General features: G+C 42.8%; 1 protein-coding gene across 2 annotated transcripts in view; it reads right to left on the reverse strand.

The window, feature by feature from the left end:
- Positions 1-3226: 3226 nt before the first annotated feature.
- Positions 3227-25051, reverse strand: part of spryd3 (SPRY domain containing 3) — a 236507-nt gene continuing 214682 nt past the window's right edge. The window contains exons 9-11 of one of the 2 annotated variants that reach the window (XM_072248835.1): positions 20474-20593; positions 11930-12066; positions 3227-10304 (exon numbers count right to left, since the gene is read on the reverse strand). In XM_072248835.1, coding sequence (XP_072104936.1) covers positions 10170-10304; positions 11930-12066; positions 20474-20593 — 392 coding nt within the window. In that variant the 3' untranslated portion in view covers positions 3227-10169. The remainder of the gene's footprint in view (positions 10305-11929; positions 12067-20473; positions 20594-25051) is intronic. The other variant, XM_072248836.1, reaches the window with a different exon arrangement.

A 25051-nucleotide genomic window follows, 5' to 3' on the forward strand; every position in this document is an offset into this window, starting at 1 on the left:
GTCCCGGGGGGGGGGGGGGAGAACGTGGGCAGGCGCAGTCAAGTTCCATTCTAATCCAAGATATTCGGCAGTCTAAGTTACAGTATCAGTGGTGATATATTTTAAACAGTTAACAGTAATAAAGGTCAGAGACAAAATACCATTATGGAAATATCTATTTTAATTAAAGCATATAAACATCTGAATTATGTACATTTCCTCTGATATAATAGTGCACACAGTTGATTATTGGTACAAAAGAGCTGGTAGGAGACTGTTGAGTCAAGACATTTGTCTAACACATCCACAATCAATAAGCAATTTACAACCACTCATGATATCAAAGCTCAGTTGGAGAAAAATTAAATTTAAAAAAAATTTGAACTATTTTAGCCCCCTCCGGGAATTTCAGTTTGACATACAATATTTTTACAGAAATCACTCAAAACTCCAATTGTTTTATTATAAAAAAATTAAATACTTGCCACTCGAAAGTCCCTTTACCTCAGTGCATTGCATTTAATACACAGCAAATAAAGCAGAACAGCTCAGTGTTGCCTTCTGTTCACCCTGTGGGACCACCATAATAAAGGGTAGAGTTATGTGGGGAGTCTTTAAATCCAACTCCATTGGATGAAGAAACACCTGTGCTGCTTGGCTGGAAGGATCTAACAGAGTACGTTTACAAAATGTCAATGGCTCCAGAGTACAAATGGAGCCTATGAAGGGACAAAATCACCAGAGTCTCAGACAGGGTGTTGGTAGGGGCTGGGGTGGGGAAGCAAACGGGATATTCAGGGGAAGGCAGGGATCTGGAAAGTGAATTAAATGGTGAAGTCTTTAGCTGGGTTCACTCGAATTCTTTAATCGCTCTTGCATCTTCTCTAGTGGTTGATGGGGTTGGGTCAATTAGTTTTAAAATGCCTCCAGTACCAGCAGAGCCCAAGGGCTTCCTGCCAGTTACAGCTTTGCCATTAAAACTCACCCGTGCTTGTTTTTACAGAAATCCCGTTATTTGTGTCACAGGTGATGTACTTGGAAATCACTCTGTAAGTCTAGGGAGATGGATGAAACTTTAAGCAATCCCTGAATGTTAAGGGCATGCCCAATGCAAGTAAACCCCAGTTCACATCTCCCCATCCAATATTCTGCTATTGCACGTGTGTGGGATGAGATTGTGAATACTGCAGTATTTTGCTGTTGCATTTTTTGATGTATACTAACCTAATCTAGAATAGATCTGAAAGGCACTTTAATACCAAACGGCTTTAAATGAAGATTTTGCCTCTTCACATAAATTTTATTCACAAACTCAAAACACCTCAGAACTTAAATAGCCTCTGTTCTCCGCTGAGTTAGCTGATTTCATCCCGACAGCAATGGAATGATTAAATGTCCTGAGCCAGCGGGGTAGAGAATTCAGCCAAGGTCCCCGCAATCAGATCACTGCTCACCAACTCTGCTGAAGTTAGTGGTTACTTCTCACCTCAACCCTGCCACTTCATCCCCACTACTTCATGATGTAACGTATTTATCTCAGTTCTACAGATAGCACTAGTCAGACATAATGGCAGTGGCTAGTATACTATGTGAGTGCTTCAACTCCTAGAACTTGCTAAATCTGAGAAGACTCAAGGCCACAGTAAATGCGACAGTTAATGTGTGGCCAGGAATTGCAATAGTTTAAAAGGGCCAAGAAACCTTTCCAACATAAAGCAATTCTGTGTCCCACTGCTGAAGAGAAATCTCCAGTTGTAAATGCTTCTACAAACTCTCACTTCTTATTCTATCTTTCCTTACTGCATGATAGCTGGCAACTAACACACTGATTTTAATAAGGGGGTAGGAATACCAGCCTTGTGGTAGTGTGAGTAAGGCACTGGTGTGGGGATAGGACAGCTCACATCTGTATGCTCTCTGATGACTATTGAATTGAAACCAAGACTAAGCGAATCGGTACTTCACTTGTTGCAGGAAGTTTAAGAGTTGTACTGACAACCATGAGAAGGCTCCTTGAAAACATTCCTTCAAAAGCAGCTTGCAGACGGCAACAAGGAAATAGATTATTTTACAATGTGCCATCTAATATTGATGTTTAATAACCCTGGGGATGTGCAGAGAGAAAACAGTAATGGGGAGTATTCTTAGCAAATGCTAAGGATGTGTAGTTGTCATTAATAACACAAGAGATTCAGCAGATGCTGGAAATCCATAACAACACGCACAAAATGCTGGAGAAACTCAGCAAGTTAGGTAGTATCCATTGAAATGAATGAACAGTTGACATTTCAGGCCGAGACCCTTCATCACGGTTGGAAGGGAAGGGGGAAGAAGCCAGAATATGAAAATGGGGGGAGGGTGACAGGTGAATGAAGTAAGAAGCACAGAGGTGATGGGTGGAAAACAGAAAGGGGTGAAGGAGGAATATGAGAGAGGAGAGAGGACCGTGGGAGAAAGGGAAGAAGGAAGGGCACCTCCTGGGATGGGGTCAATAGGAAATAGAACGTTGGCCGCTGCAACAGCAATGGTCTTCTACTACTCCAGACGTGCTGAACATGAATTGTTGATCACCAACACTGACTCCTACCTTCCCACCCATACCAAAACTCTGTGGTTGCACCTCCGCTCTAAGCACTGGTATCTAATTGACTATGTCATCATCAGGAAGAGAGACAGACAGGATGTAAGGGTGACAAGATCTCTGTGCAGTGCTGAATACTGGACAGACCACTGTCTCATCATTTCTGAACTGAACATTCATATCCAGCCCAAGAGACAACCACAAGGAAAGAAAGCCCCAGGGCGACCGAAAAGCAGCAACGTAAAGCATTCTTTTGTTGGCACTCTGGAAGATTGCCTAAACTCCAGCCCGCTGCACAATCAGAATGTGGAAACTGCTTGATCAACCCTTTGAGAACTGATCTACAACACTACTACAGAGATTTTGGGGCCTGCTACCTAAAAGCCAAGTTTGATGGAAACTGTGATAACATCGAACTGCTGGATGAGAAACATCGTCTCCACAAAGCTTTCCTCAGTGACTGAAAGTCCATCTCAGCGAAGGAGGCCATCAATAACATACATAGAAACATAGAAAATAGGTGCAGGAGTAGGCCATTCGGCCTTTCGAGCCTGCACCGCCATTTATTATGATCATGGCTGATCATCCAACTCAGAACCCCGCCCCAGCCTTCCCTCCATACCCCCTGACCCCCGTAGCCACAAGGGCCATATCTAACTCCCTCTTAAATATAGCCAATGAACTGGCCTCAACTGTTTCCTGTGGCAGAGAATTCCACAGATTCACCACTCTCTGTGTGAAGAAGTTTTTCCTAATCTCGGTCCTAAAAGGCTTCCCCTCTATCCTCAAACTGTGGCCCCTCGTTCTGGACTTCCCCAACATTGGGAACAATCTTCCTGCATCTAGCCTGTCCAATCCCTTTAGGATCTTATACGTTTCAATCAGATCCCCCCTCAATCTTCTAAATTCCAACGAGTACAAGCCCAGTTCATCCAGTCTTTCTTCATATGAAAGCCCTGCCATTCCAGGAATCAATCTGGTGAACCTTCTTTGTACTCCCTCTATGGCAAGGATGTCTTTCCTCAGATTAGGGGACCAAAACTGCACACAATACTCCAGGTGTGGTCTCACCAAGGCCTTGTACAACTGCAGTAGTACCTCCCTGCTCCTGTACTCAAATCCTCTCGCTATAAATGCCAGCAAACCATTTGCCTTTTTCACCGCCTGCTGTACCTGCATGCCCACTTTCAATGACTGGTGTATAATGACACCCAGGTCTCGTTGCACCTCCCCTTTTCCTAATCGGCCACCATTCAGATAATAATCTGTTTTCCTATTTTTGCCACCAAAGTGGATAACTTCACATTTATCCACATTAAATTGCATCTGCCATGAATTTGCCCACTCACCCAACCTATCCAAGTCACCCTGCATCCTCTTAGCATCCTCCTCACAGCTAACACTGCCACCCAGCTTCGTGTCATCCGCAAACTTGGAGATGCTGCATTTAATTCCCTCATCCAAGTCATTAATATATATTGTAAACAACTGGGGTCCCAGCACTGAGCCTTGCGGTACCCCACTAGTCACTGCCTGCCATTCTGAAAAGGTCCCGTTTATTCCCACTCTTTGCTTCCCGTCTGCTAACCAATTCTCTATCCACATCAATACCTTACCCCCAATACCGTGTGCTTTAAATTTGCACACTAATCTCCTGTGCAGGACCTTGTCAAAAGCCTTTTGAAAATCCAAATATACCACATCCACTGGTTCTCCCCTATCCACTCTACTAGTTACATCCTCAAAAAATTCTATGAGATTCGTCAGACATGATTTTCCTTTCACAAATCCATGCTGGCTTTGTCCGATCATTTCACCGCTTTCCAAATGTGCTGTTATCACATCCTTGATAACTGACTCCAGCAGTTTCCCCACCACTGACGTTAGGCTAACCGGTCTATAGTTCCCCGGTTTCTCTCTCCCTCCTTTTTTAAAAAGTGGGGTTACATTAGCCACCCTCCAATCCTCAGGAACTAGTCCAGAATCTAACGAGTTTTGAAAAATTATCACTAATGCATCCACTATTTCTTGGGCTACTTCCTTAAGCACCCTGGGATGCAGACCATCTGGCCCTGGGGATTTATCTGCCTTCAATCCCTTCAATTTACCTAACACCACTTCCCTACTAACATGTATTTCGCTCAGTTCCTCCATCTCACTGGACCCTCTGTCCCCTACTATTTCTGGAAGATTATTTATGTCCTCCTTAGTGAAGACAGAACCAAAGTAATTATTCAATTGGTCTGCCATGTCCTTGCTCCCCATAATCAATTCACCTGTTTCTGTCTACAGGGGACCTACATTTGTCTTTACCGATCTTTTCCTTTTTACATATCTATAAAAGCTTTTACAGTCCGTTTTTATGTTTCCTGCCAGTTTTCTCTCCTAATCTTTTTTCCCCTTCCTAATTAAGCCCTTTGTCCTCCTCTGCTGAACTCTGAATTTCTCCCAGTCCTCAGGTGAGCCACTTTCTCTGGCTAATTTGTATGTTTCTTCTTTGGAATTGATACTATCCCTAATTTCTCTTGTCAGCCACAGGTGCACTACCTTCCTTGATTTATTCGAAGGACTGTACAACACAAACTGCCAGATGCAGGATACCTGGCTGAGTAATAACGCTGATAAGGTCCAGGCATATGCAGATAGGCATGACTTAAAGAACTTCTATGTTGCACTAAAAGAATTCTATGGTCCCACATCATCAGGATCATCCCCTCTCCTTAGTGCTGATGGGAACATGCTGACCATGGACAAAGAGAAAATTCTTCATAGGTAAGCAGAGCACTTTAACAGTGTCCTGTATCGTCCTCTGACTATAAGCGACGAAGCCATCATTCGCCTGCCCCAAGTACCTGTTAATGATGTTCTACTGACCTTTGCCGAGACCCAGACAGCAATACATCAGCTCTCTAAAGGCAAAGCTCTTGGATCAGACACAATACCAAAGTTCAAAGTACATTTATCATCAACGTATGTATACATTATACAACCTTGTGATTATTCTCCCAACAGGCAACCACAAAATAAAGAAACCCCCCAAAAAAACATTAAAAAAGATCAAACACCCAATGTGCAGAGAGAAAAAAACAAATCATGCAAACAATAAATGCAAGCAAATAGCGTTCTCAACTGAAGTCCACAGAGAGTTGGTCCACGGACCCTTATTTCAGCGCAGAGCGTTGCAGCAAGCTGAACCAGCCTGTCCCCCGCCTCGGACTCCATTATCCTGACTTTTTTCAATTTGGCCCCGTGCTTAAATCGGCATCCAAAGGTCGGTTCTGTTGCCTGGACCCTGCCGCCTCAATTCGGCCTGGCGCTTAAATCAATCGAACCTCAGGCCTTTCTCACTCTCGGCAACAGGCCTGCTGCCTCACCTCGTCTTGGTTCTGCCACATCAAATTGCCTCTAAGTCCAAAGGAATGTTACAGACTGTTGCTCATGACGATCGTTTACCAGAAAAAGAGAGATCAACAAAGTATTTAGTTATTTTCTTTGTTTCATCAGCCACCAGCCAGAAGTCACTGAGATTCACCAGCACCATCTTAAACCAGCTGAGGCCTACAAGGAAGGTGGTGCAATGCCAACAGAAAAGCTCCAACTGCTCTTCCAACTCATGTGGCAGCAGAGACGATTCCAGAGGAATTTATAGTTGCATCCATCACCCACCTGTATAAGCATAAGAGAGACCAACAGTCCTGTGACAACTACTGTGGAATATCCTTGCTGTCTATCACAGGCAAGATCTTCACTAGACTTCTTCTTAATTGTCTCGCCTCACACCTTGATTAGGGTCTCCTACCAGAGAGCCAGTGTGGATTTTGGAAAGAGTGTGGGACTATCGACATGTTTGCTGCAAGGTAGCAGCTTGAGAAGTGCCAGAACCAAAGCGCTGACCTGTTCTCCTGCTATGTCCATCTGACATCAACACTCAGCAGAAGGGGTCGATGGAAGATCACTACAAAGCACATGCCAGATGCCCAAGGAAATTCATCACCATGGTTCAGCAACTCCACGTTGGCATGCAAGCTAGAGTTCAGGACAATGGTGAGACATTCAAGCCTTCCTTGTCTCAAACGGGGTCAAGCAGGGCTGCATCTGGTGCCGAGGCTATTCAGTCTGTTGTTGCCTGATGCCTTCAGAGACAGCGATGTAAGCTTCAGCATCAGATTCCCATGATGGGAAACTGTTCAATCTCAGAGGCTTCCTTTTTGCTGATGACTGTGCCTTCAATGCTGGTTCAGAAGATGAAGTGCAGTGCCATGTCAACAAGTTTTCTGATGTGTGTACCAACCTTGGGCTGACCCTCAACACCAAGACTGAATAATGCATCAGCCATTTCCAGGGAAATCATATGTTGAGCCAAACTTCACAATCACCAGTCAAGGACTCAACCCATTAAATAGGTTCACATATCTTGGCAGCACATAGTCCCAAGACATCATCATTGATGATAAAGTAAACACCAAGATTACAAAAGCGCAGCCTTCAGCAGACTTTATACCAATGTCTGGAACAAAAGAGGCATAAATCTACATAGGAAGCTGACGGTGTACAGGGCCACAGTACTTCCCACTTTGCTTTACATCTGCAAAACATGGACAGTGTTTCAACAGCGTGCCAAGAAACGGAACCATTTCCACACAGTCTGTGTCAGAAAGCCCCTCAACATTGACAAGACAGAATCCCTGGAAAATGGTGGCAGCAGTGGGATGGCCAGTCGCAAAGGGGTGCGTTCAACTCAGTGGAGAGTGGGATTGCTGTCCCAAGTCAGGAAACTTAACCCCCAATCAAGTCTAAAAATGAAACAAATGCCTGGGAAACAGCAGGGACCTCAGAAGAGGAAGAACTTCAGCCCAGGGCCAAAATTATCAGGGTCAAGTGTCATCACCTCCAAACCCCCCCCAATATATCTGTTCAGGGAATTTTTCTCTGCCCAGCAGAGGAGAGATGATGATTTTAGAAAGGAACGCTAAAGCCTGCAGAGGTCTGTTGAGGCTGTCGCCCAGCTTGAGTCAACCGTCTCCCCGTCTGACCAGTCCTTCAACCCTCCTGCTCTGCTGCGGAAGGGTCCCAAGATGCCTTCTTCTCAACATGGTGACAGTATTGGGAACTATTTCCTCAGGTTTGAAAGGATAGCCTAGACATGGCAATGGCCAGAGGAGAAGTGGGCCTGCCAAGTAGTGCCACTAATGACAGGTATAACTCTTGAAGCCTACACTGCAATAGAAGAGATATCCAACAACTAGCCTGACCTGAGGGAGGCAATGCTGGCTAAATATGACATAAGCAGAAACCTATCACCAACACTTCAGTTCCTGCACTTTTCTGCCAGGAGAGTCACCCGCTGAGGCATATCACCACCTGAGGGGTCTTTACTGCTGATGAATTTGACCAGTGCAAAGAGGAGATTGGTGAGGCTATTGTTCTGGAGCAGCTGCTGTGGTTTCTTCCTCCAGACACCAGAACATGGGTCCGAGAGCATGAGCCTGCGGATGGACTCTCTGTGGGCCTGACTTGCCCTGCAGTACCTCCATGCCCACAAGGGGGCGCCATCATTCTGAAGCAACAGAGACTAACCCTTCAAGGGACTCTCAGGGTAACTCGGTAGAAGTGGGAGAAAAGCCAGCAAAGAATCTTTGGTAGTTTCTTATAGGACTTATTTTCTATCATTGTCAGCAGGCTGGTTACAAATCCTCTCAAGAAGGCCAAGTTATCAGGCATGTAATCACACACAAGAGAAAATCTGCAGATGCTGTAAATCCAAGCAACATACACAAAATGCTGGAGGAACTCAGCAGGACAGGCAGTATCTATGGAAAAGAGTACAGTCGATGTTTCAGGCCAAGACCCTTCACCAGTCCTGCTGATCAGGTATGCGCTATGTACTGAGTGAGAGAGGGAGATAGGGGCTTGCCAGGAGTTCACACTGGACAAGATTAGGTATGGAGCTATTATTGTGTTTTCTTGTAGCTATCTTTTTGTAAATATTGGTATTTTTTCATTATTTTCACTCATTTTTGTAAGTTTAATTTTTAATGCACCTAATAAACACCCTTGTACTAAAGTGCTAAGCGACTGCAGCCATTTTTTTCTTTGGTAAAATTAAAGGTGATGGCCCATGTTTTAACATATGGTGCCACTGAGGTACTTACCAAGGTGGGCCTGCTCAGTATCTACACCATCCTGATGCAGTCTCAGTTACACTGGGCAGGCCACGTAGCTCAAATGCTAGACCTTTGGCTGTCTAGGAGACTGCTTTATGGTGAACTACAGAAAGGAAAACATTCCAGTAGAGGCCAAAGGAAACACTATAAAGACACCCTTAAAACGTCACTAAAAGCCTTTGGCATCAACCTAGACACATGGGAACATATCGCCCAGGATCGGGTTGAGTGACGCTCCTCCCTCCATAAGGATGCAGCGATACATGAGGCAGAAAGGGCGATTGCAGCAGAGAGACTTAGGCTGGCCAGGAAAGCCCAAGCCAGTGACCCCCAATTTAGCATGTTTGCCATCTTTTATCCACACCAAATAATTTTTTGAGTGTGGATTGGCACCCCCATCCACCTGTGCACCCATGGACCAGTCCTGTCCCTACAAATCACAGATGACTGGAGTGGTTCTCATCATTGCACAGTGGGCAAACAAACTGAATGGTGGAGGAAGGGAAACCCCGTTCTTTGAAGAAGGTGGACATTTCTGATGTTCTGGAAAGGAAAGCCTCTTCTTGAGAACAGATGCAGCGAAGGTGAAGGGACTGAGAAAAGGAAATGGTATTTTTACAGGAGACAGGGTGGGAAGAGGTATAGACAAGATAGTCATGGGAGTCAATAAGTTTATAAAAGATTGGTAGACAGTTCATCTCCACAGATGGAGACAGAGATATCACGAAAGAGGAGAAAGGTGTCAGAAATGGACCAAGTGAATTTAAGTGCAAAGTGGAAATTAGATGCAAAATTAATAAAATTGAAAAGCACAGCATGGTTGTATAAAGCAGCACAACTCAGTCGGCAATGTAGCGCAGAAGATTTGGGGAACATTACCAGGGAAGGCTTGGAACATGGACTGTTCCATGTAGTAAAAGCTCATTTTTACAACCATGAGTTTGGAGAAAGTGGGAGGAAAAAGACATTTTTGAGAGTGAGGACCAGTTCCGCTAGACAGAGGAGGGTAGTGGTGGAGGGGAACTGGTTGGGTCTGTTGTTGAGAAAGAAGCAGACAGCTTTAAGGCTGGCCTTCATCATTCTCCAAAGCTGCTGTGTGACCTGAGCTTCTCCAGCATCTTGTGTGTGTTACTGAGGTAATCAATAATTAGTTCTAGAATATAGTAACTGCAAAAGATTTGAAAGCTGTGATGGAATTTTAGTGTCTTAAAGCAGGATGGAACAAAAGTGAAGTCGAAATAAATCATATTAATAACTTTCCCTATATAACCATTTGTTAAATACACTAACAGAATAGCAGAGTTACATAAAATGGGCAAATAGAACAGTCAATGCTGTGCACCCTCTGTGGAGTTACAGGCTACACCGGATATGGCCAGTAGATGGCAGTATGAAGTAGAGCATGCATTTGCTTGCTGCATTCAGTGAGGAAAAGGGGAAACAGCTCAGCCACTCAATGGATGCAGGTCGACTTTAACCTTTTCACCATTGCTAAGCATTCCGATAGTAGGGTAGAACCCTCCAGATGGCACTGGTGCTTCTTTCCTGCCAATTATCTTTCCATTTCGAGTAAAAAATACCTGAAAGAGATTTTTAAATTAATACCTGCAGTGGGCATATAGAACACAGAAAACTCTAAATAATGCTGCAACAGAAAAAGCTGATTTCAGTTCAGGCTTCAGCACACTTGCCCTGATGGAAAGTGTCTTCCTCAGTTCATAATCAAACTCCACTTACATTCTGCTTCATGGATACCACAAGGTCAAAATCAGGATTGCTCAGAACACAAAACAGTCCTCTGACATGACAATTTGAAGCGAAAAAAAAAAACTAATGTGCTAGCCACCAGGAACTGAAACAGAAAATGCTGGGAGCACTCAGCGGGTCTGTAGAGAGAGCAATGTAAGAAGGTGAAGGCAGAGAAGTCAGTGTGGGAGTGGATAATTAAAGCCCAGGGCCACCCTTGAAACTGAACAGAGTTGTAAAACAGTCACAATGTGGTCACACACCTGTGCTTCATTTCTTCAGTGTAGAGGAGACCACATTGCCAACACTGAATGTATAACACTAGATTGGATAGTGCAATTGAATCATGGCTTCATCGTTGGGTCCCTGGATGGTGAAGAGGGTGGATGTAGAATGACAGATGCTGCATGGAAGGGCAGTGGTTGGAGGAGATGGAAGGGTGGGCCAGGGAGTTGCAGAGGGGAATGGTCCCTTTGGAATATTGAAAGGGAAGGGGTGAGAAAGATTCATCTGGTGGTGGAACCCAATTGAAAACTCTGCAGATTATAAGGGATGACCCACTGAATGTGGAGACTGGTGGGGCAGACAAGGGGACTGTATCCTTGCACAGATTGAGATGAAAGGGGTTGAGGCTGAAAGTGTGGTAAATGTTGGAGATGCGTCTCTTTCAGTTATGTTGATTGGGACACCACATGTATTCTCTTCTGCATAATAACATTACAAGATGTTGTCTATCTAGTTAAGAGAGCACAGAGAGTCTTCGTTTAAAGTCTCATCAACAAGACACCATTTTGAAGAGTGCAGCAATCACAATTTCACATTGAACAGCCCCAAGTATAGCAACACTAAAACCACTTTGCACCAAAATGGACTTTGTTCCTTGGTGGTCTAATTTTGTTTTTTCTTGTATATAATTTATGTTTAATTTCTCTTGAGAATGTTGTATATCTGATGTGATGTGCCTGTGATGTTGCTGCAGGGTTTTCATTTGTAACTGGGCACACATGGACTTGTGCATCTGACAATAAACTCAGCTTTCACTTGGAGTAGGACCTGAATCCATTACCTTCCGACACAGCTAAGCTATAGCACACACTTCAGTTTGTCATATAAAAATTAATTTCTTTACTTGAATTGAGATCCAAACAAAGACAAAGCTTTCATGCTTTCGAACAGAAAGCAAAGAGATCAAGTGACGAGTACCCCTTCCCAAACTCTGGCTGTCACTTCTCTTTTGCTGTCTTTCATCAACAGCATGTTAAATGAAGACTTATCACACTGTGTCATATCCTACCCCAGGTCTCCAAACCCATAGAACTCCTTCCTTCACTCCTACTATCTGCATGCTATTAAATAATCTGCTATCTAATCATAATCTATTGTATTACCTCCTCTCATTCTACAGTAGTGAAAAATGATTGAGACACAATTGAAACAGAAGGAAGAAATGCGTCTATACCGTTACTTTCTTTCCATCATAATCTTGCTCCATATCTTCTTCATCTTCTTCATCCTCATCATTAAAATACATGATATTCCTCACTCGTCTCTGTTTGTATTTGACTTCTGCAGCGTCAATACAGTCATCACTGTCGGCTGTGGAAAGAAGCAGTCAGTCAGGACAAAGTACTTACAGGGAAGATGCACGGAAGCTTTCAAACTGCAACTGAATGGATCGATTATGGGACGCTGGCATTAATGTTTCATCAAACAGGACAAGTTCAATTAATTAAAGACACAGTAGAATGAAACAGGATATATAAATCACAGGCAGTTAAAGAAGGTGGTTAGTGTTGCTACAAATGTTTGAGGACTGAGATTCTATTATTTATGATTTAGTCTTAAAAGTTTAAATAACTTGTTTTAATTTCCTCATTCCTGGAATAGAAAAAAATGATCACACACATAAGAACAGTACCCGCACTACATTCTATGTACAATCCTAACTGGCATTTGAAAATTGTGACTTCTGTCGATCAAGGCCTGACGTCTACTCAATCCCCACAAAAAATCGTCCAGTTAACATTCAGTAAAGCTATGAAAGTTATAACTTGCAAGTCTTGCTCAATATTTGTAACTCATTTCTTATGAAGCCAGACAGCTTCAGCCAGGAGTCCTGCTCTCTGACAACAATGGAGAATCCATTTTAACCCTCAGCAAATCGGTGGCATCCATTAGTCTCGCGAGACCATGGATCTGCACCTGGAAAGTCTTGCTTCTCCTCTCCAGAGCACAAGCCTGGCAGCCCAAGCAGCAAGTCTCCCCTCTCCACGACACCAATGTTGTCCAGGGAAGGGCCAGGGCCGATACAGCTTGGCACCAGTGTCGTCACAGGAGTTGCCAGAATGAGGTTGAAGGCAACGTCGGACTGCCTTAGGGACTCCAGCTCCAGATTTGTCCTCAGGGTTTACTCTTGAAGCCTTTCCCATGAGTGGGTATGGCCACAAGGCAGTGGAGATTTGAAATCAGAGTTTTCCCTCTCTTAAATGGACTGCCTTCCCAGGCTGACAAGCACTGGTTTTAAGGCGCCAGGACCCGCCTTCGCCCCTTCTCCTGTCAGTAGAAACAGTTCCGCCGGGCTTAGAGGCTAAGCCACACAAGGAGGCCAGGAGTTGGACTTGGTTGAGGCTATTTGAGTGCATGCCATGAGGAGCACTCTTAGGTAGTGGGAGCTTGTCCCCACTACCACTCCTCGGCTTGACAACCTTAGGAACCTCAGAAAGTACTGCTTTGAAATTGGAGGTCCAAAAATGGCCTGGGTATTTTTTGAGTGATGTGGAGCTGTGGCTTGTACATTAAAACAATCAGGTAAGACCTCTACCTACTGGTATATCACCTAAAGGGGTAAGGCACCAGGGAGCTTGCAGCAGGATTATCACATCATACCCCACTCTTCCACCACCCCAACTTTGGTGATCAACTGCATTAGGCAGACTAATTCCTCAAAGTGGACAAAAAGAATTTGGCACTGTCATTATCAAAGTAAACCCAAAAGCATGGATAGGAAGTTGGCTAAAGGACAGAAACTACTGCTTGATGGATATTTCTCAAAATAGCGGGAAATAACCAGCACCATCCTCCAGGGTCACCGCTGAGGCCACAGCTCCACTCTTAAATAATTAACTACATGAAGTGAAACTTAAATTGTAACCACATTGCTCAATGACAGCAGAGTTCTGGATGACCTCAAGTTTAGTAGGACAGAAAATGGGAGGCCAGCCAAGAGAAGTTCAAAGGTATCCTAAGCACAAATGAAGACTATGGATGAGCACAGCAAGGCAATTTACCAGAGATGGAAATAGCTGCCCTTTCGGGATGCCACAGACACAGACAAGGCTGAATGTCATTCCAGACTGTAAACATTCCTATTCAGTCTCAGAGCTGCCAACAGGAGGAATGGATCCAGTGGCTAAGGAATGGAGTTTATGTTGAGGAACAAGCCGGGGTGATGTCTAGGCTTTGTTCCATGCAGGCATGATCTGCTTTATTATCTGATGAGTTACAAATGGAACTGAACATTGCACAATGAATATCCCTTTAGAACTTAAGGAAGATCACTGAGGCATCAGCTGACGATGATGGGTGGGGTTGCAACACTGTCCAGTGGGGATGGTCTGGTGATAGAATGTTTGGCCTCCACAACTACAACCTTCTTCCTACCCAAGTGCTTTGACTACAGCCAGTGGAAAGATTGTCCTGGTTTTCATTGATTTCAACTTTTTTTAAAAAAGTTCTTCAATGCCACACTTGGTCACATGCTGCTTAATGTCAAAGACAGTCACCCTCAACTCATCTCTGAAATTCAGCACTTTCATCCATGTTTGGACTAAGGATTTAGTGTCACCGGGATACAAGTGGTCCCAACAGAATCCAAATGGAGCATCAGTCAGCAGATTATTAAGTGTCATGAGACTGTTGTTAATGACTTTTAGCATCACATTGCTAACAACTGACTGTAGACTGAGGGTTGTAAGTCAGCTGAAGTGGTTTTGTTTTTTGTGAGCTGGATAGAAATGGACCACATTGCTGGGAAGATGATAGCTGTAGATGACAGAGTCTCCACAAGGCTTAACTATATTTACTTGGATAGCTGCTTCCTAATGCAGAGAGACTGACAAGGACAATGACTGGGTCATTTTTGTACTTGTGTTGCCTCACTTACTACTGTTGCAGGTTCAGAATGACAGTTATTTGTTCAGAATGCAAGGATGTCTGTCAGTATTAATGCTACCCCCAACCACTCCGCGATGAACAGTGAGGCTCCCACCCGTTAGCCTAAAATGCTGCTTTGACATGAAGCACAGACTCATTAGCTGAGGCTGGACAGTAGGTGGTAATTAGTTTCCCTGGCTGTGTTTGACTTAATAGCTTCTGACTTCCTGGGGTTCTGAGTCAATAGTGAAAACTTTCAGGTTCTTTTCTACAGGCATTTGATCTGTATAACTTTGTGGGCCATTTCAAAGCACAGTTAACAGGCAACCACTTTGGTGCAAGAACACTCAAGTAGGCTTCCTTCTGCCAGTCGTGTGAACTAATTGGCTTTTTACAATTCCAACATTTTTGTTTAAAAGAAATTCACGGTGGTATCTGACCTTTTGTTTTCTAGGTTATTTGTCCAATGACCTAACTTGTTCAATGTAGCCGGAGTAATCAAATCCTCCTGAAAGACAGTTTTTTTTGGGGGGGGGGGGCAGGAGATCCAAAGTCCAGGAGGGACAGGAGGGATCCAATTCAATGACAGGCTCAGGGGGAATCCAAGGACTGGGTTGAAACTTGCTGTGCTGTAATCGGCCAGAACGTTCTAGAAATGAGGAGGAAAAATCTGAGCAACTACAGAAACCTGAAAGAGAAATATACACAGTTACAATGACCTGAGGAACTACATTAGCTATACTAAGTGATGGAAAGCCTCTGCATCTCTAGGTGAGGTATAGGTGGAGGTGCTGGCTTGACAGAAGCAAGGACAGCCTACTGTCATACTAGAATAGGAAGTGTTATTAAAGCAACACTCAGATGCAACATATTGAAGCAATCATGAAGAAGGCACGTCAGAGGAGATTTGGTATGTTACCAAGTATTCTTGCAAATTTCTACAGATGTACCATGGAGCATTCTGACCGGTTGCATCATGTCTGGTATGAAGGCTCCAATGCACGGGATCGGAAAAAGCCGCAGAGGGTTGTAGCCTCAGCTAGTTCCATCATGGGCACTAGCCTCCCCAGCATCAAGGACATCTTCAATAGGTGATGCCCCAAAAAGTATGAAGGACCCTCACTACCCAGGGCATACTCTCTTCTCAGTACTACCATCAGAGAGGAGGTATAGGAGCCTGAGTATGTTTTAGGAACTGCTCCTTCCCCTCTGCCATCAGTTTTCTGAACATTCCATGAACTCATGAACACTACCCTACTATTTAGCTCTCTTTTTGCACTATTTCTTATATATTATTGTAATTTATAATATTTTTATCTTTGCACTGTATTGCTGCCACAAAATTTCCCGACATACGTCAGTGACAATAAACCTGATTCTGAGAACAGTGAACGCTACCTGCTAACATTTGCAACAACAGAAATTCTTTTTGGGAAAGTTTACCTTTCCTAAAGTCTAGTACGTGACAAGACTGCCAATTACTTCTTTACTGCTGCTGAGCATAGGAATTCTGTTCACCTGACAGTCGATTGAATTTCCCTCCCACGGAGAGTTCCATAACTCCAACCTCTGACTTTAAGTGGGTGAGGCTAGATTAACTGAGATGGAACGCATCTTCTCCTTTGTTAGTTAATAACCTCGTGGGAAGACTGAAACATGCGCTGAAATCGTTGTGTGCAAGCTGATGATATAAGCTGCGCTTTAAAATCATGTCCACATCTCAATATATCAATTGCAGCATCCAGTCAGAATGAACTAATTGCGTTAATGTACACCCAACAAATGTAATAGTAGCAGTGGCTAGCACCTCGGAGGGAAGTCACAACTTCTCCTCTTACATGGAAGGCGTTTATTGCTGCCAATCACCTATTACAGCGATGCTTTACGAAGACAGTAACAAGTCATGGGAGAGTTCAGAAGACGGCAAACACTGATTTTCAAACATGATTCTGGATGCCTTGGTTGATGAGGTGGAGATAAGGAGCAATCCTTTATGCCCAAGGCTGAAATACATTAGAGTGTCCAAGGTGGGAGATGGGGGGAAGTGATCAACATCAGGAGTGAAGTCTTATGCCTGTTTGGCTTTGCATGGAATCTGGAGTTCATCTTTTCCAACATGGATATGATCGTCAGCTTCATTTCAACAGAGACTCAATCATCATACACCACCTGGTGGCTGAAGTCAACAGACATATGGTTGAAACATGATCTCCCATTCCCTCAGAGATTACCAGGGTTGCTGAGATGCTGCCTTGGGGAAGCATGTCTTGTTTTCCTTTATTGTCTCAGAGTGACAGCATTTATAGTTATACCACTGCCATATGCCGAACACCCTTGCTGTTTTCCAGCAAGCAGCCAGCTCAGACTACTCCAGGGGAGATGGTGTGGCTTGAAGCCCATGAGTAACTTGAGCTTCTCCTTCAGGCCCACCTACAGCCTTCTCCATTGCACAGGAGCAGCACTCTATGGCAACAAGGGACACATTAGGAGGACTGTAAAAGGCACATAGAAAACAGGCATTAAGGGTATGGACAAGGATAGTTCATTGATACAAGTGTTTTTTTCTTAATTGGATGGGCAAAAATGATTCAACATGTTTGGTTTTGTGTTCATCAGCTGTAGTCGAGCTTCAGCAGAAATTATCAGGGAAAGGAGAACAGTAAGATGGGAATTAGGATGGGACCGAGGGTCTTGTTTTCCTTTGTTCTTATTGACTCATGCAACACACACATGGCTGGGATAATAATTCTGTATTGTTCAGCACCAGATAATCTAAATGCACCACAATGCATGGAATGAAGGCACCCGCACTCCACTGCTAGGTAGAGAGGTCCAGGGTTTAGGCTGAAGCCAGAATGACGAGTGCTTTGGAAGAGTACCATAGATGGTAGCATTGCAATGTATAGTCAAAGCAGCCTTTGGGAGTCACTGCATTCTTATGACGCAAACACTACAGCTCTGGTATGCTAGTTATGCTCAGGAAACGCTCGGGTGAAGGATGGGGTACTAATCATGCAAGGAGCTTTTTCTTGACAGATGTCAACCATCATCAATGCTGCTGGCACACACTCATTCAAACAAGTGAAGAATATTCCTTCACAATTCTGGATCAAAGTCAGGAATTGCCTCTGTCCACAGTTTACACCACTTGAGATGCTTGTGCAACTACAGTAGCTAGGTGGAGACACCAGAGATAGCACCTGCTGGAATCTGAAGCAACACACAAAGTGGGTCAGTCAGCAACTGAGAAGGAAAAAGGACAGTCAACATTTTGGCTCAAGACCCATCTGGACTACTCACAGGAATTTAGGGGACAGCTTTTTGAACTCTAAAAGACATTCAATGGTCTGGTACAGCAGACTGCCTCAAGAGAGTTGTACTTACTCTCTGGGTGTGCAGTGTGTTGATTACGTGCTTGTGACTGCTGTGAGCATTTCGAATGCTGGGGAAATGAATGTGTTTGGGGCTCCTGTACAGGCAATGGACTTGGTGTGGAGCCTTTCATGCCCTGTAAATTAATCGCCTGTACCATAGAAAGCCACACATCTGCTCTGCCTTGAATAAAATCAGAAAGGTCTGAAAACACTCAGATCAGGCAGCATTTGTGGAAGGAGACATAGGGTTCGAGTATTTCCAGGACTGCTTTTATTTTCAGATTCCCAGCTGGTGCAGATTTTTAAAAATTTTAGTAATTGCTTTCTACTCAGAGAGTAGATGAAACCCTCTCTACTTAAGTAGAGAACCCACCTCACCTCCAGAGGTGGCTGCAACCTGGATAACATTACCCACATCTGCCACAGCTCCCTGCAAGCAAAGATATAGTGACCTACCATGACCTTGACTGCCCTGGGCAGAATGACTGGGACATGACTTTGCAGTTGGAGATCGGCCAACTGCAGGAGACATATCTCAAAGACGACCACTTTGGACACATTGCTCCTGAGTGCATGTACAACTTGTTCTCCACAAACATAATGTACAGCACAGAAAAAGCTCACCTCACCCATGGTGACTGTAATGCCTGTTTATGCTAACGCTAGTAGGATCGGCCTAGAGCCTGAAAGTCATTGAGAATCTTTTTAACTAGTGCACCAATGATGTTCGCTCACTGTTGAAACAGGTTTCCTGTGCACGGGTACCACCTGGCAATCACCAGATTGAGACAGGCCAATTTGTCAAAATCAATATTGCACGAGGATCAGCAGAATCGACTGCCTACTCTCCACACATCCAAATGTACATGGAATTCTATTCCACTTAAGTAGCAGTCGCATTAAAAATGCACTCTTGTTATAAGCGCATGATCTTCCATGTACAGTGCCATAGTGCAGCTCTGGAGTTGAAAATAACACAGAGCCCAATTTTGCGACTTCTGTCTACGTGACATTGAATGTGCAATATACTGAATAGCAAAATGCAGCTTGCAGAGTTACATTTCCTGGCAAGTCAATATCGGGTACCAGAAAGGTAGCATTGACAATCAAAGAGAGACAGATACAGATGTGTAATGGTTTGCAAATGGAAACTAGAAAATAGTAGATCACATAAATAGCAGGTCTTTGCAGTAGGGAAAAAAGAATAAAATATCAGAGATATAAAGAAAATTAAGCATAAATGAAGGGAACAGAGATAATTGAAGGATCATTACAAGCAAAAAATGACAACAGACAAACCAATGAGATTACAGAGACACACATCTCCAGGTGTTGATGGCTTCTATCCCATGGTGTTACAAGTACAAGGTGAGGGATCTGCTATAATCCTCTACAGTATCCTGATTCAGGAACACTTTCCTTAGATTGTTCCTAAATGGCACTAGATTTACCAAAAGGCCAAGTGGCAAATTAGGGAATTTCTGTAACATTTGAAGTTACTAAAGCTTATTTTACACAATTACTGGTGGCAGTGATAATACAAATTGAGAAAGAGTTCCCACTGGGTCACAGAAGGGCAAGAAATTCATAGAGACCAGGCAAGGCCAAGAGAGTGACTGGGAAAGTTTAACCAGAAACAGTAGGAAAGGTACTATTCAGTTGTTCTTGAATATAGATAAACTTCTTACACAGGCAGGAAATAGGGTTAATGGGAAAGGTCTTTCAGAGCTTAAGTACTGCAATATGTGGGTGAATTGGAAGAGAAATGAGAGCACAGACTGCAGTGAGGGATGGGGTTTATAAAAGGGACAGGGGAATGGGATTCAGCTCTTTCTGACATTAGGGCGAGGAGATGGAGCAAATGTGGAATTTAAACAAAAATATGAGAAAATGTCACATAACTAGCATTATCATTGTTGAGTGCATCTGAGAGGATGGTGGTGACAAGTCATCTTGAATCGGAGCAGCCTACGTGAGCAGTATCCTTCTATAGTGCAGAGGGTGCGGAGTTTCAAGTGAGCCATTTGTTTTAGAACATCCTATCTCTAACTTTAAGGAACCAAGGCATGTACGGCTGCTCCAATTTATGTTAAAAACAGAAAAGACAGCACACGTGTCATGGGACTTAGTGGAGAAAAGGAGATCTGGACTGGGAGAGAACTCTTTAAGGAGTAGGTGCAGAGACAATGGGTCAATGCAAAAGTATGGAGAAAATGAGAGCTCCAAGTGATGATCAAAGACGTGGTCATCCAATGGAGAATGGAGCAAGGCAATAGAAGGGCTAACTCTAGTCAAGAGGTCTAAGGGGCTCCTTCTATGTTCGAATTTCTATAAAGTCAGCAGACATGCTATTGCATAAATTTGGCTGCATTGTTGGGTCACCACATCCCAACTCATTTTTACTCAGAAGTGAACAATTCTATTTTCAATATACGGGGCACGCTCCATATTATATATTGTACCAACAATGTTCTTACCATCACTGTCTAAAATATAATCTCGAGGAAACATGATACCACAACCCATGATATCACCCTTGTAGCAGCGAGGGCCAAAGGGATCTCCCACTCCACTTCCTTGGAAAAGTTTGCCATCATCTGAGAAAAAAAATCAGAAAATTCAGTAACACACACACACACACACAGCCACACACCTCTCTTTCATAAACAGTATACACACTCTCTTGTTCACACAAACATATAGACATTGTGGTATACAACAGTCACTTGCAACCACAGGGGCACTGTCACCATCTCTCAAACACACAAGCACTATCCCTCAGTCATATACTCCACAACATGCATTTATTCGCAGTCTTTAATCCAGGAAAAATGGCCAAGCAACTCCTTGGGAAAGTAATCAGACAAATTTTGACACTGAGCACATGAGATATTAGATGACCAAAATCTTGGTCCAAGAGGTAGATTTTAAGATTTTGAGATTTTAAGGAAGGAAAGACATAAAGGCAGAGAATTTCATGGAGGAAATTCTAGAGCTTAGGATCTTGGAAACTGAAGGCACAGCTGCTAATGGTGGAGTGATGAAAACTGTATACTTATAAGAGGGGAGAAAGGTTCTTGGAGTAGTGTAGGGAAGGATAACATAAGGGAAGAATTTCCTTACTCTGACACACAGGCAGCTTTGAACAAATGAACACTATACAGTATATGGATAATGTGTTTTTGTACACAGATACTGTATTCTACTATAGATACTATATTCTGCATCAAGTTTATCCACCCCAAGACCCCATGTTTAATGACCTAAATTACTTCTCAATCTGGCATCACTTCAGCTCTAAAATTTCTTATTCTTGAATATAAACGCAACCCCTCGACTTTGTCTGTCCCCACCCAGTGCTACAAACCTCCAAGATCTCTGCTCTCTGAAAATTTTAGCCTCTTAATAGCCACAATTGTTACTGCTCTGCCAACAATCAGGCCATAAACAGGACTGCGTTCAACAGTCAGGCCATAAACTCAAGTTTCCCCTCCTAAAGCTCTGTGCTTATCTTAATATTCACTCCTTAAAAATCACCCTTACAACTTTCCTTTTGTTTTAAACCAAAGTTTTGGTCATCCAACTGAAAGTCTCATCTGGGCCAACATCAAATTTTGCAGTTTGGTCATTTGCTAGCTTGTTAAGCAGCTTGGTTCATCTTTTTTGGTACAATTATCAAGATAATTGGGGAGGGTTTGAACTAATTAGGTAGGAGGAAGAGAAAAAGAAAGCAGAAAAGACATTTTGGGTCTAGAGTGCAAAGAGCTATAAATGATAGTGAAATCAGAAATATTCTAGAAAATCACAGGGACTAGATTGAAAATATCAAAATTGTCAGAGGCATTACTTGTTTGAACAATCAAACAAGGTGAGGAATACATTGTTAATATTGCTGGTAATCAAACCCTCAGGAAACAGAGAAGAATAAAGAGTAAGGAAATTAACAGTATTGCTCAAGGATGATGTTACAGTTCAAAATATAAAGAGATACTAGTTTGTTCAGGAACTGAATCTATTTAACTCAAGAAGCAGAGAGTGAAGTGTTTCATTATTGAGAGTCTGTTTAAAAAAACCTCAAACAAGGAGGTAATGGATAAGTATATTTTGGCAAATTCCCAAGACTAGTAGCAAAAATTGAATTGTAGAATTAGAAGACTCTTATGGCCCTAATGTAGCCTTGGAATAAACAAGTGGTAAGAAGTGAGATGTCTGATATTTTATATTTATGATAACTTTATACTTCTGACTATGACTGCACAGCTCCAATGCCTTATTAAGGTTTGCTGATAACACTGCTGTTGTTGGCTGAATCAAGAGCGGTGACAAACCAGCATATAGAAGGAAGATTGAAAATCTGGCTGAGTGGTGCCACAACAACAACCTCTCACTCAATGTCAGCAAGACCAAGGAGATGATCTCTGAGTTCAGGAGGAGGAAACCAGAGGTCCACAAACCAGTCCTCATCAGGGGAATTAGAAGTGGAGAGGGTCAGCAACTTTAAAACCTCTGTGTTACATTTCAGAGGATCTGTTCAGGGTGCCATTGTGAAGAAAGCATTGCAGAGCCTCTACTTCCTTAGGAGTTCGCAATGATTCCGCATGTTATCTAAAACTAACAAACTTCTATAGACGTGTGGTGGAGAGTATATTGACTACATCATGGCCTGGTATGGAAACACCAACGCCCTTGCATGGAAAAGCCTACAAAAAGTAGTGGATACAGCCCAGTCCATCATGGGTAGAGCTCTCCCCACTATTGATTATGTCTATACAGAGCTCTATCACAGGAAAGTAGCATCTATCATCGAGGACCCCCACCACCCAGGACATGCTCTTGTCTTGCTGCTGCCATCAGGAAGGTGGCACAGGAATCTCAGGACCCACAGTACCAGGTTCAGGAACAGTTATTACTCCTCAATCATCAGGCTCTTGAACCAGAGGGTATAACTTCACTCAACTTTAGTCACCCCATCACTGAACTTTTCCCACAACCTATGGACTCACTTTCAAGGACTCTTTATCTCATGTTCTCAATATTTATTGCTTACTTATTTAGTATTTCTTTTACTTTTTCTTTTGCATAGTTTGTTGTTTTTATTTTGCACATTGGTTGTTATCCACCCTGTTGAGTATGGTCTTTCATTGATTCTATTGTGTATTTTGTGTCTACTGTGTGTGATTGCCCACAAGAAAATGAATCTCAGGGTTGTATATAGTGACATATATGTACTTTGATAATAAATTTACTTTTAACTTTGATACTTGGACAAAAGAGCTTCCTCAATCAAACTGTCCAATTAGAAAGGAGCTAAATGTCTGTTCTGGTTCTGCAAATTGAGGTTGGCCAAACAGGGTATATATTAGGAGAGCTGCAAGTAACTGCCTCTAGAAAATAATTTGGTTTGCAATAATTACAGCAAGATACAAGAAAATACTGTTGGTAATGGTAATGTGTAAGGCAAGGAGAGGTTACAAGATCAACTGAAACACAAGTCATTAGCAAATAAAAAGGCCAAAAATAATTCCTCATTATAACAGATGATATGAAGATCATACTAAAGGTGGTGATGCTTATGGACAGGATAGAAATAGGAATGAAAAAACAGGTTAAAATTTTACTAAAGTTGGGGGAGTCAGCAGGTACTGAAAGATGCAAAGCTGAAGTAGCAGAAGTATCGGTTATAAATGGGCAGGTGACAGACAGAGCACTGCTCTACTCAAGACAGGAGTATGGATGAACTCAGAAACTACAGGTTTGCCAGCCAATGATTAGCAATGAAAAAGAACTTGGAAATCATTAGAAGGATCAAAATAAATTTTAATTTGGAAAAGGCATGGGTTAGTCAAAGGGAAGCAGCATGAATTCGATTACATTCTATCACAAAGTAGCAGAGGTTATTCAAGACAGTCCATATCAACTTCTGGAAGGCATTTGATGAATTGGCACCTGAGGCTCATTAAGAAACTGGAAAGAAACTCTCTTAGAATTAAAGAGAAAACAATGTTATGAAATGGAATTAGCTTAGTGAAAAGCAGCTGAGTATGGTGGAGGAATACTTTTTAGACCCGCAGCTAATCACAAAGGTCAGTTTTGAGTCTATTACACTTAGTAATTTAGATAAACAATATTGACTCAGGCGTAGGGACACGTATTATAAAGTTTGCAGATGACCCAAAATTTGACAAAGTTGTAGATGGTATGGATAGTTCTAACCTTCTCAGAGCATAGCAGATGGAGTTCAATACAGAGAGGAGTGAGGTGAGGCAAATTAGGAGGATTAACTTGGAAAAACAGTATACTATCAATGGCACAAGATTGACAAGTGTAAATAAGAAGGGAGACCTTAGTGTCTATATACACAAGTGTCTTATCAAATTTTTAAGGTGTTTAAAAAACATATGGGTTATTATATATCAAGGAAGAGAGTTTAAAATCCCAAAGACCACAAAAGAGTTTTCTAAATACTTGGAATATTTTGTAACGTCTTGGGGAACACACTTCAGGAAAGATGTAAAATCTTTTACAAAGGGTATAGAAAGTATTTGTGAGGATGTTACCAAGAATGTGAGACTTCTGTGTGGAGGAATGATTAGGAGCTTATTCCATGGAGCACCTAAATACATGACACTTAAACAGGCCCTTTTTCCTATCATGTTGCTATCGACCATCGATACTGATACCATTTACCAACACTTGGTCTGTACCCTGTTATGTCTTGATGATTCAAGTACTAATTCAGATAATACTTCAATCTTGTGAGAGCACCACCCTGAGGCAGTGTGTTCCAGATTCCAACCACCAACTGGATGTAAAAGCTCTTCTTCAGATATTCTTTAAACTTTTTACCCCTTACTCTAAGCCTATACCTTCAAGTTTTACATACCAGTACAATGGGGAAAAGTTTCCTACCATCTGCTCTATCTATGCCTCTTATATTTTTGTATACCTTTATCAGGTTCGCCCTCAGCCTCCTCTACTTCAAGAAAAGCAAACACAACCTCTCCTGTCTCTCCTCAGAATCTGAATGCTCCATCTCAGGAAACATCCTGGTGACC

The sequence above is a fragment of the Mobula birostris genome, chromosome X (assembly GCF_030028105.1).
Source record: "Mobula birostris isolate sMobBir1 chromosome X, sMobBir1.hap1, whole genome shotgun sequence".
NCBI lineage: Eukaryota > Metazoa > Chordata > Chondrichthyes > Myliobatiformes > Myliobatidae > Mobula > Mobula birostris.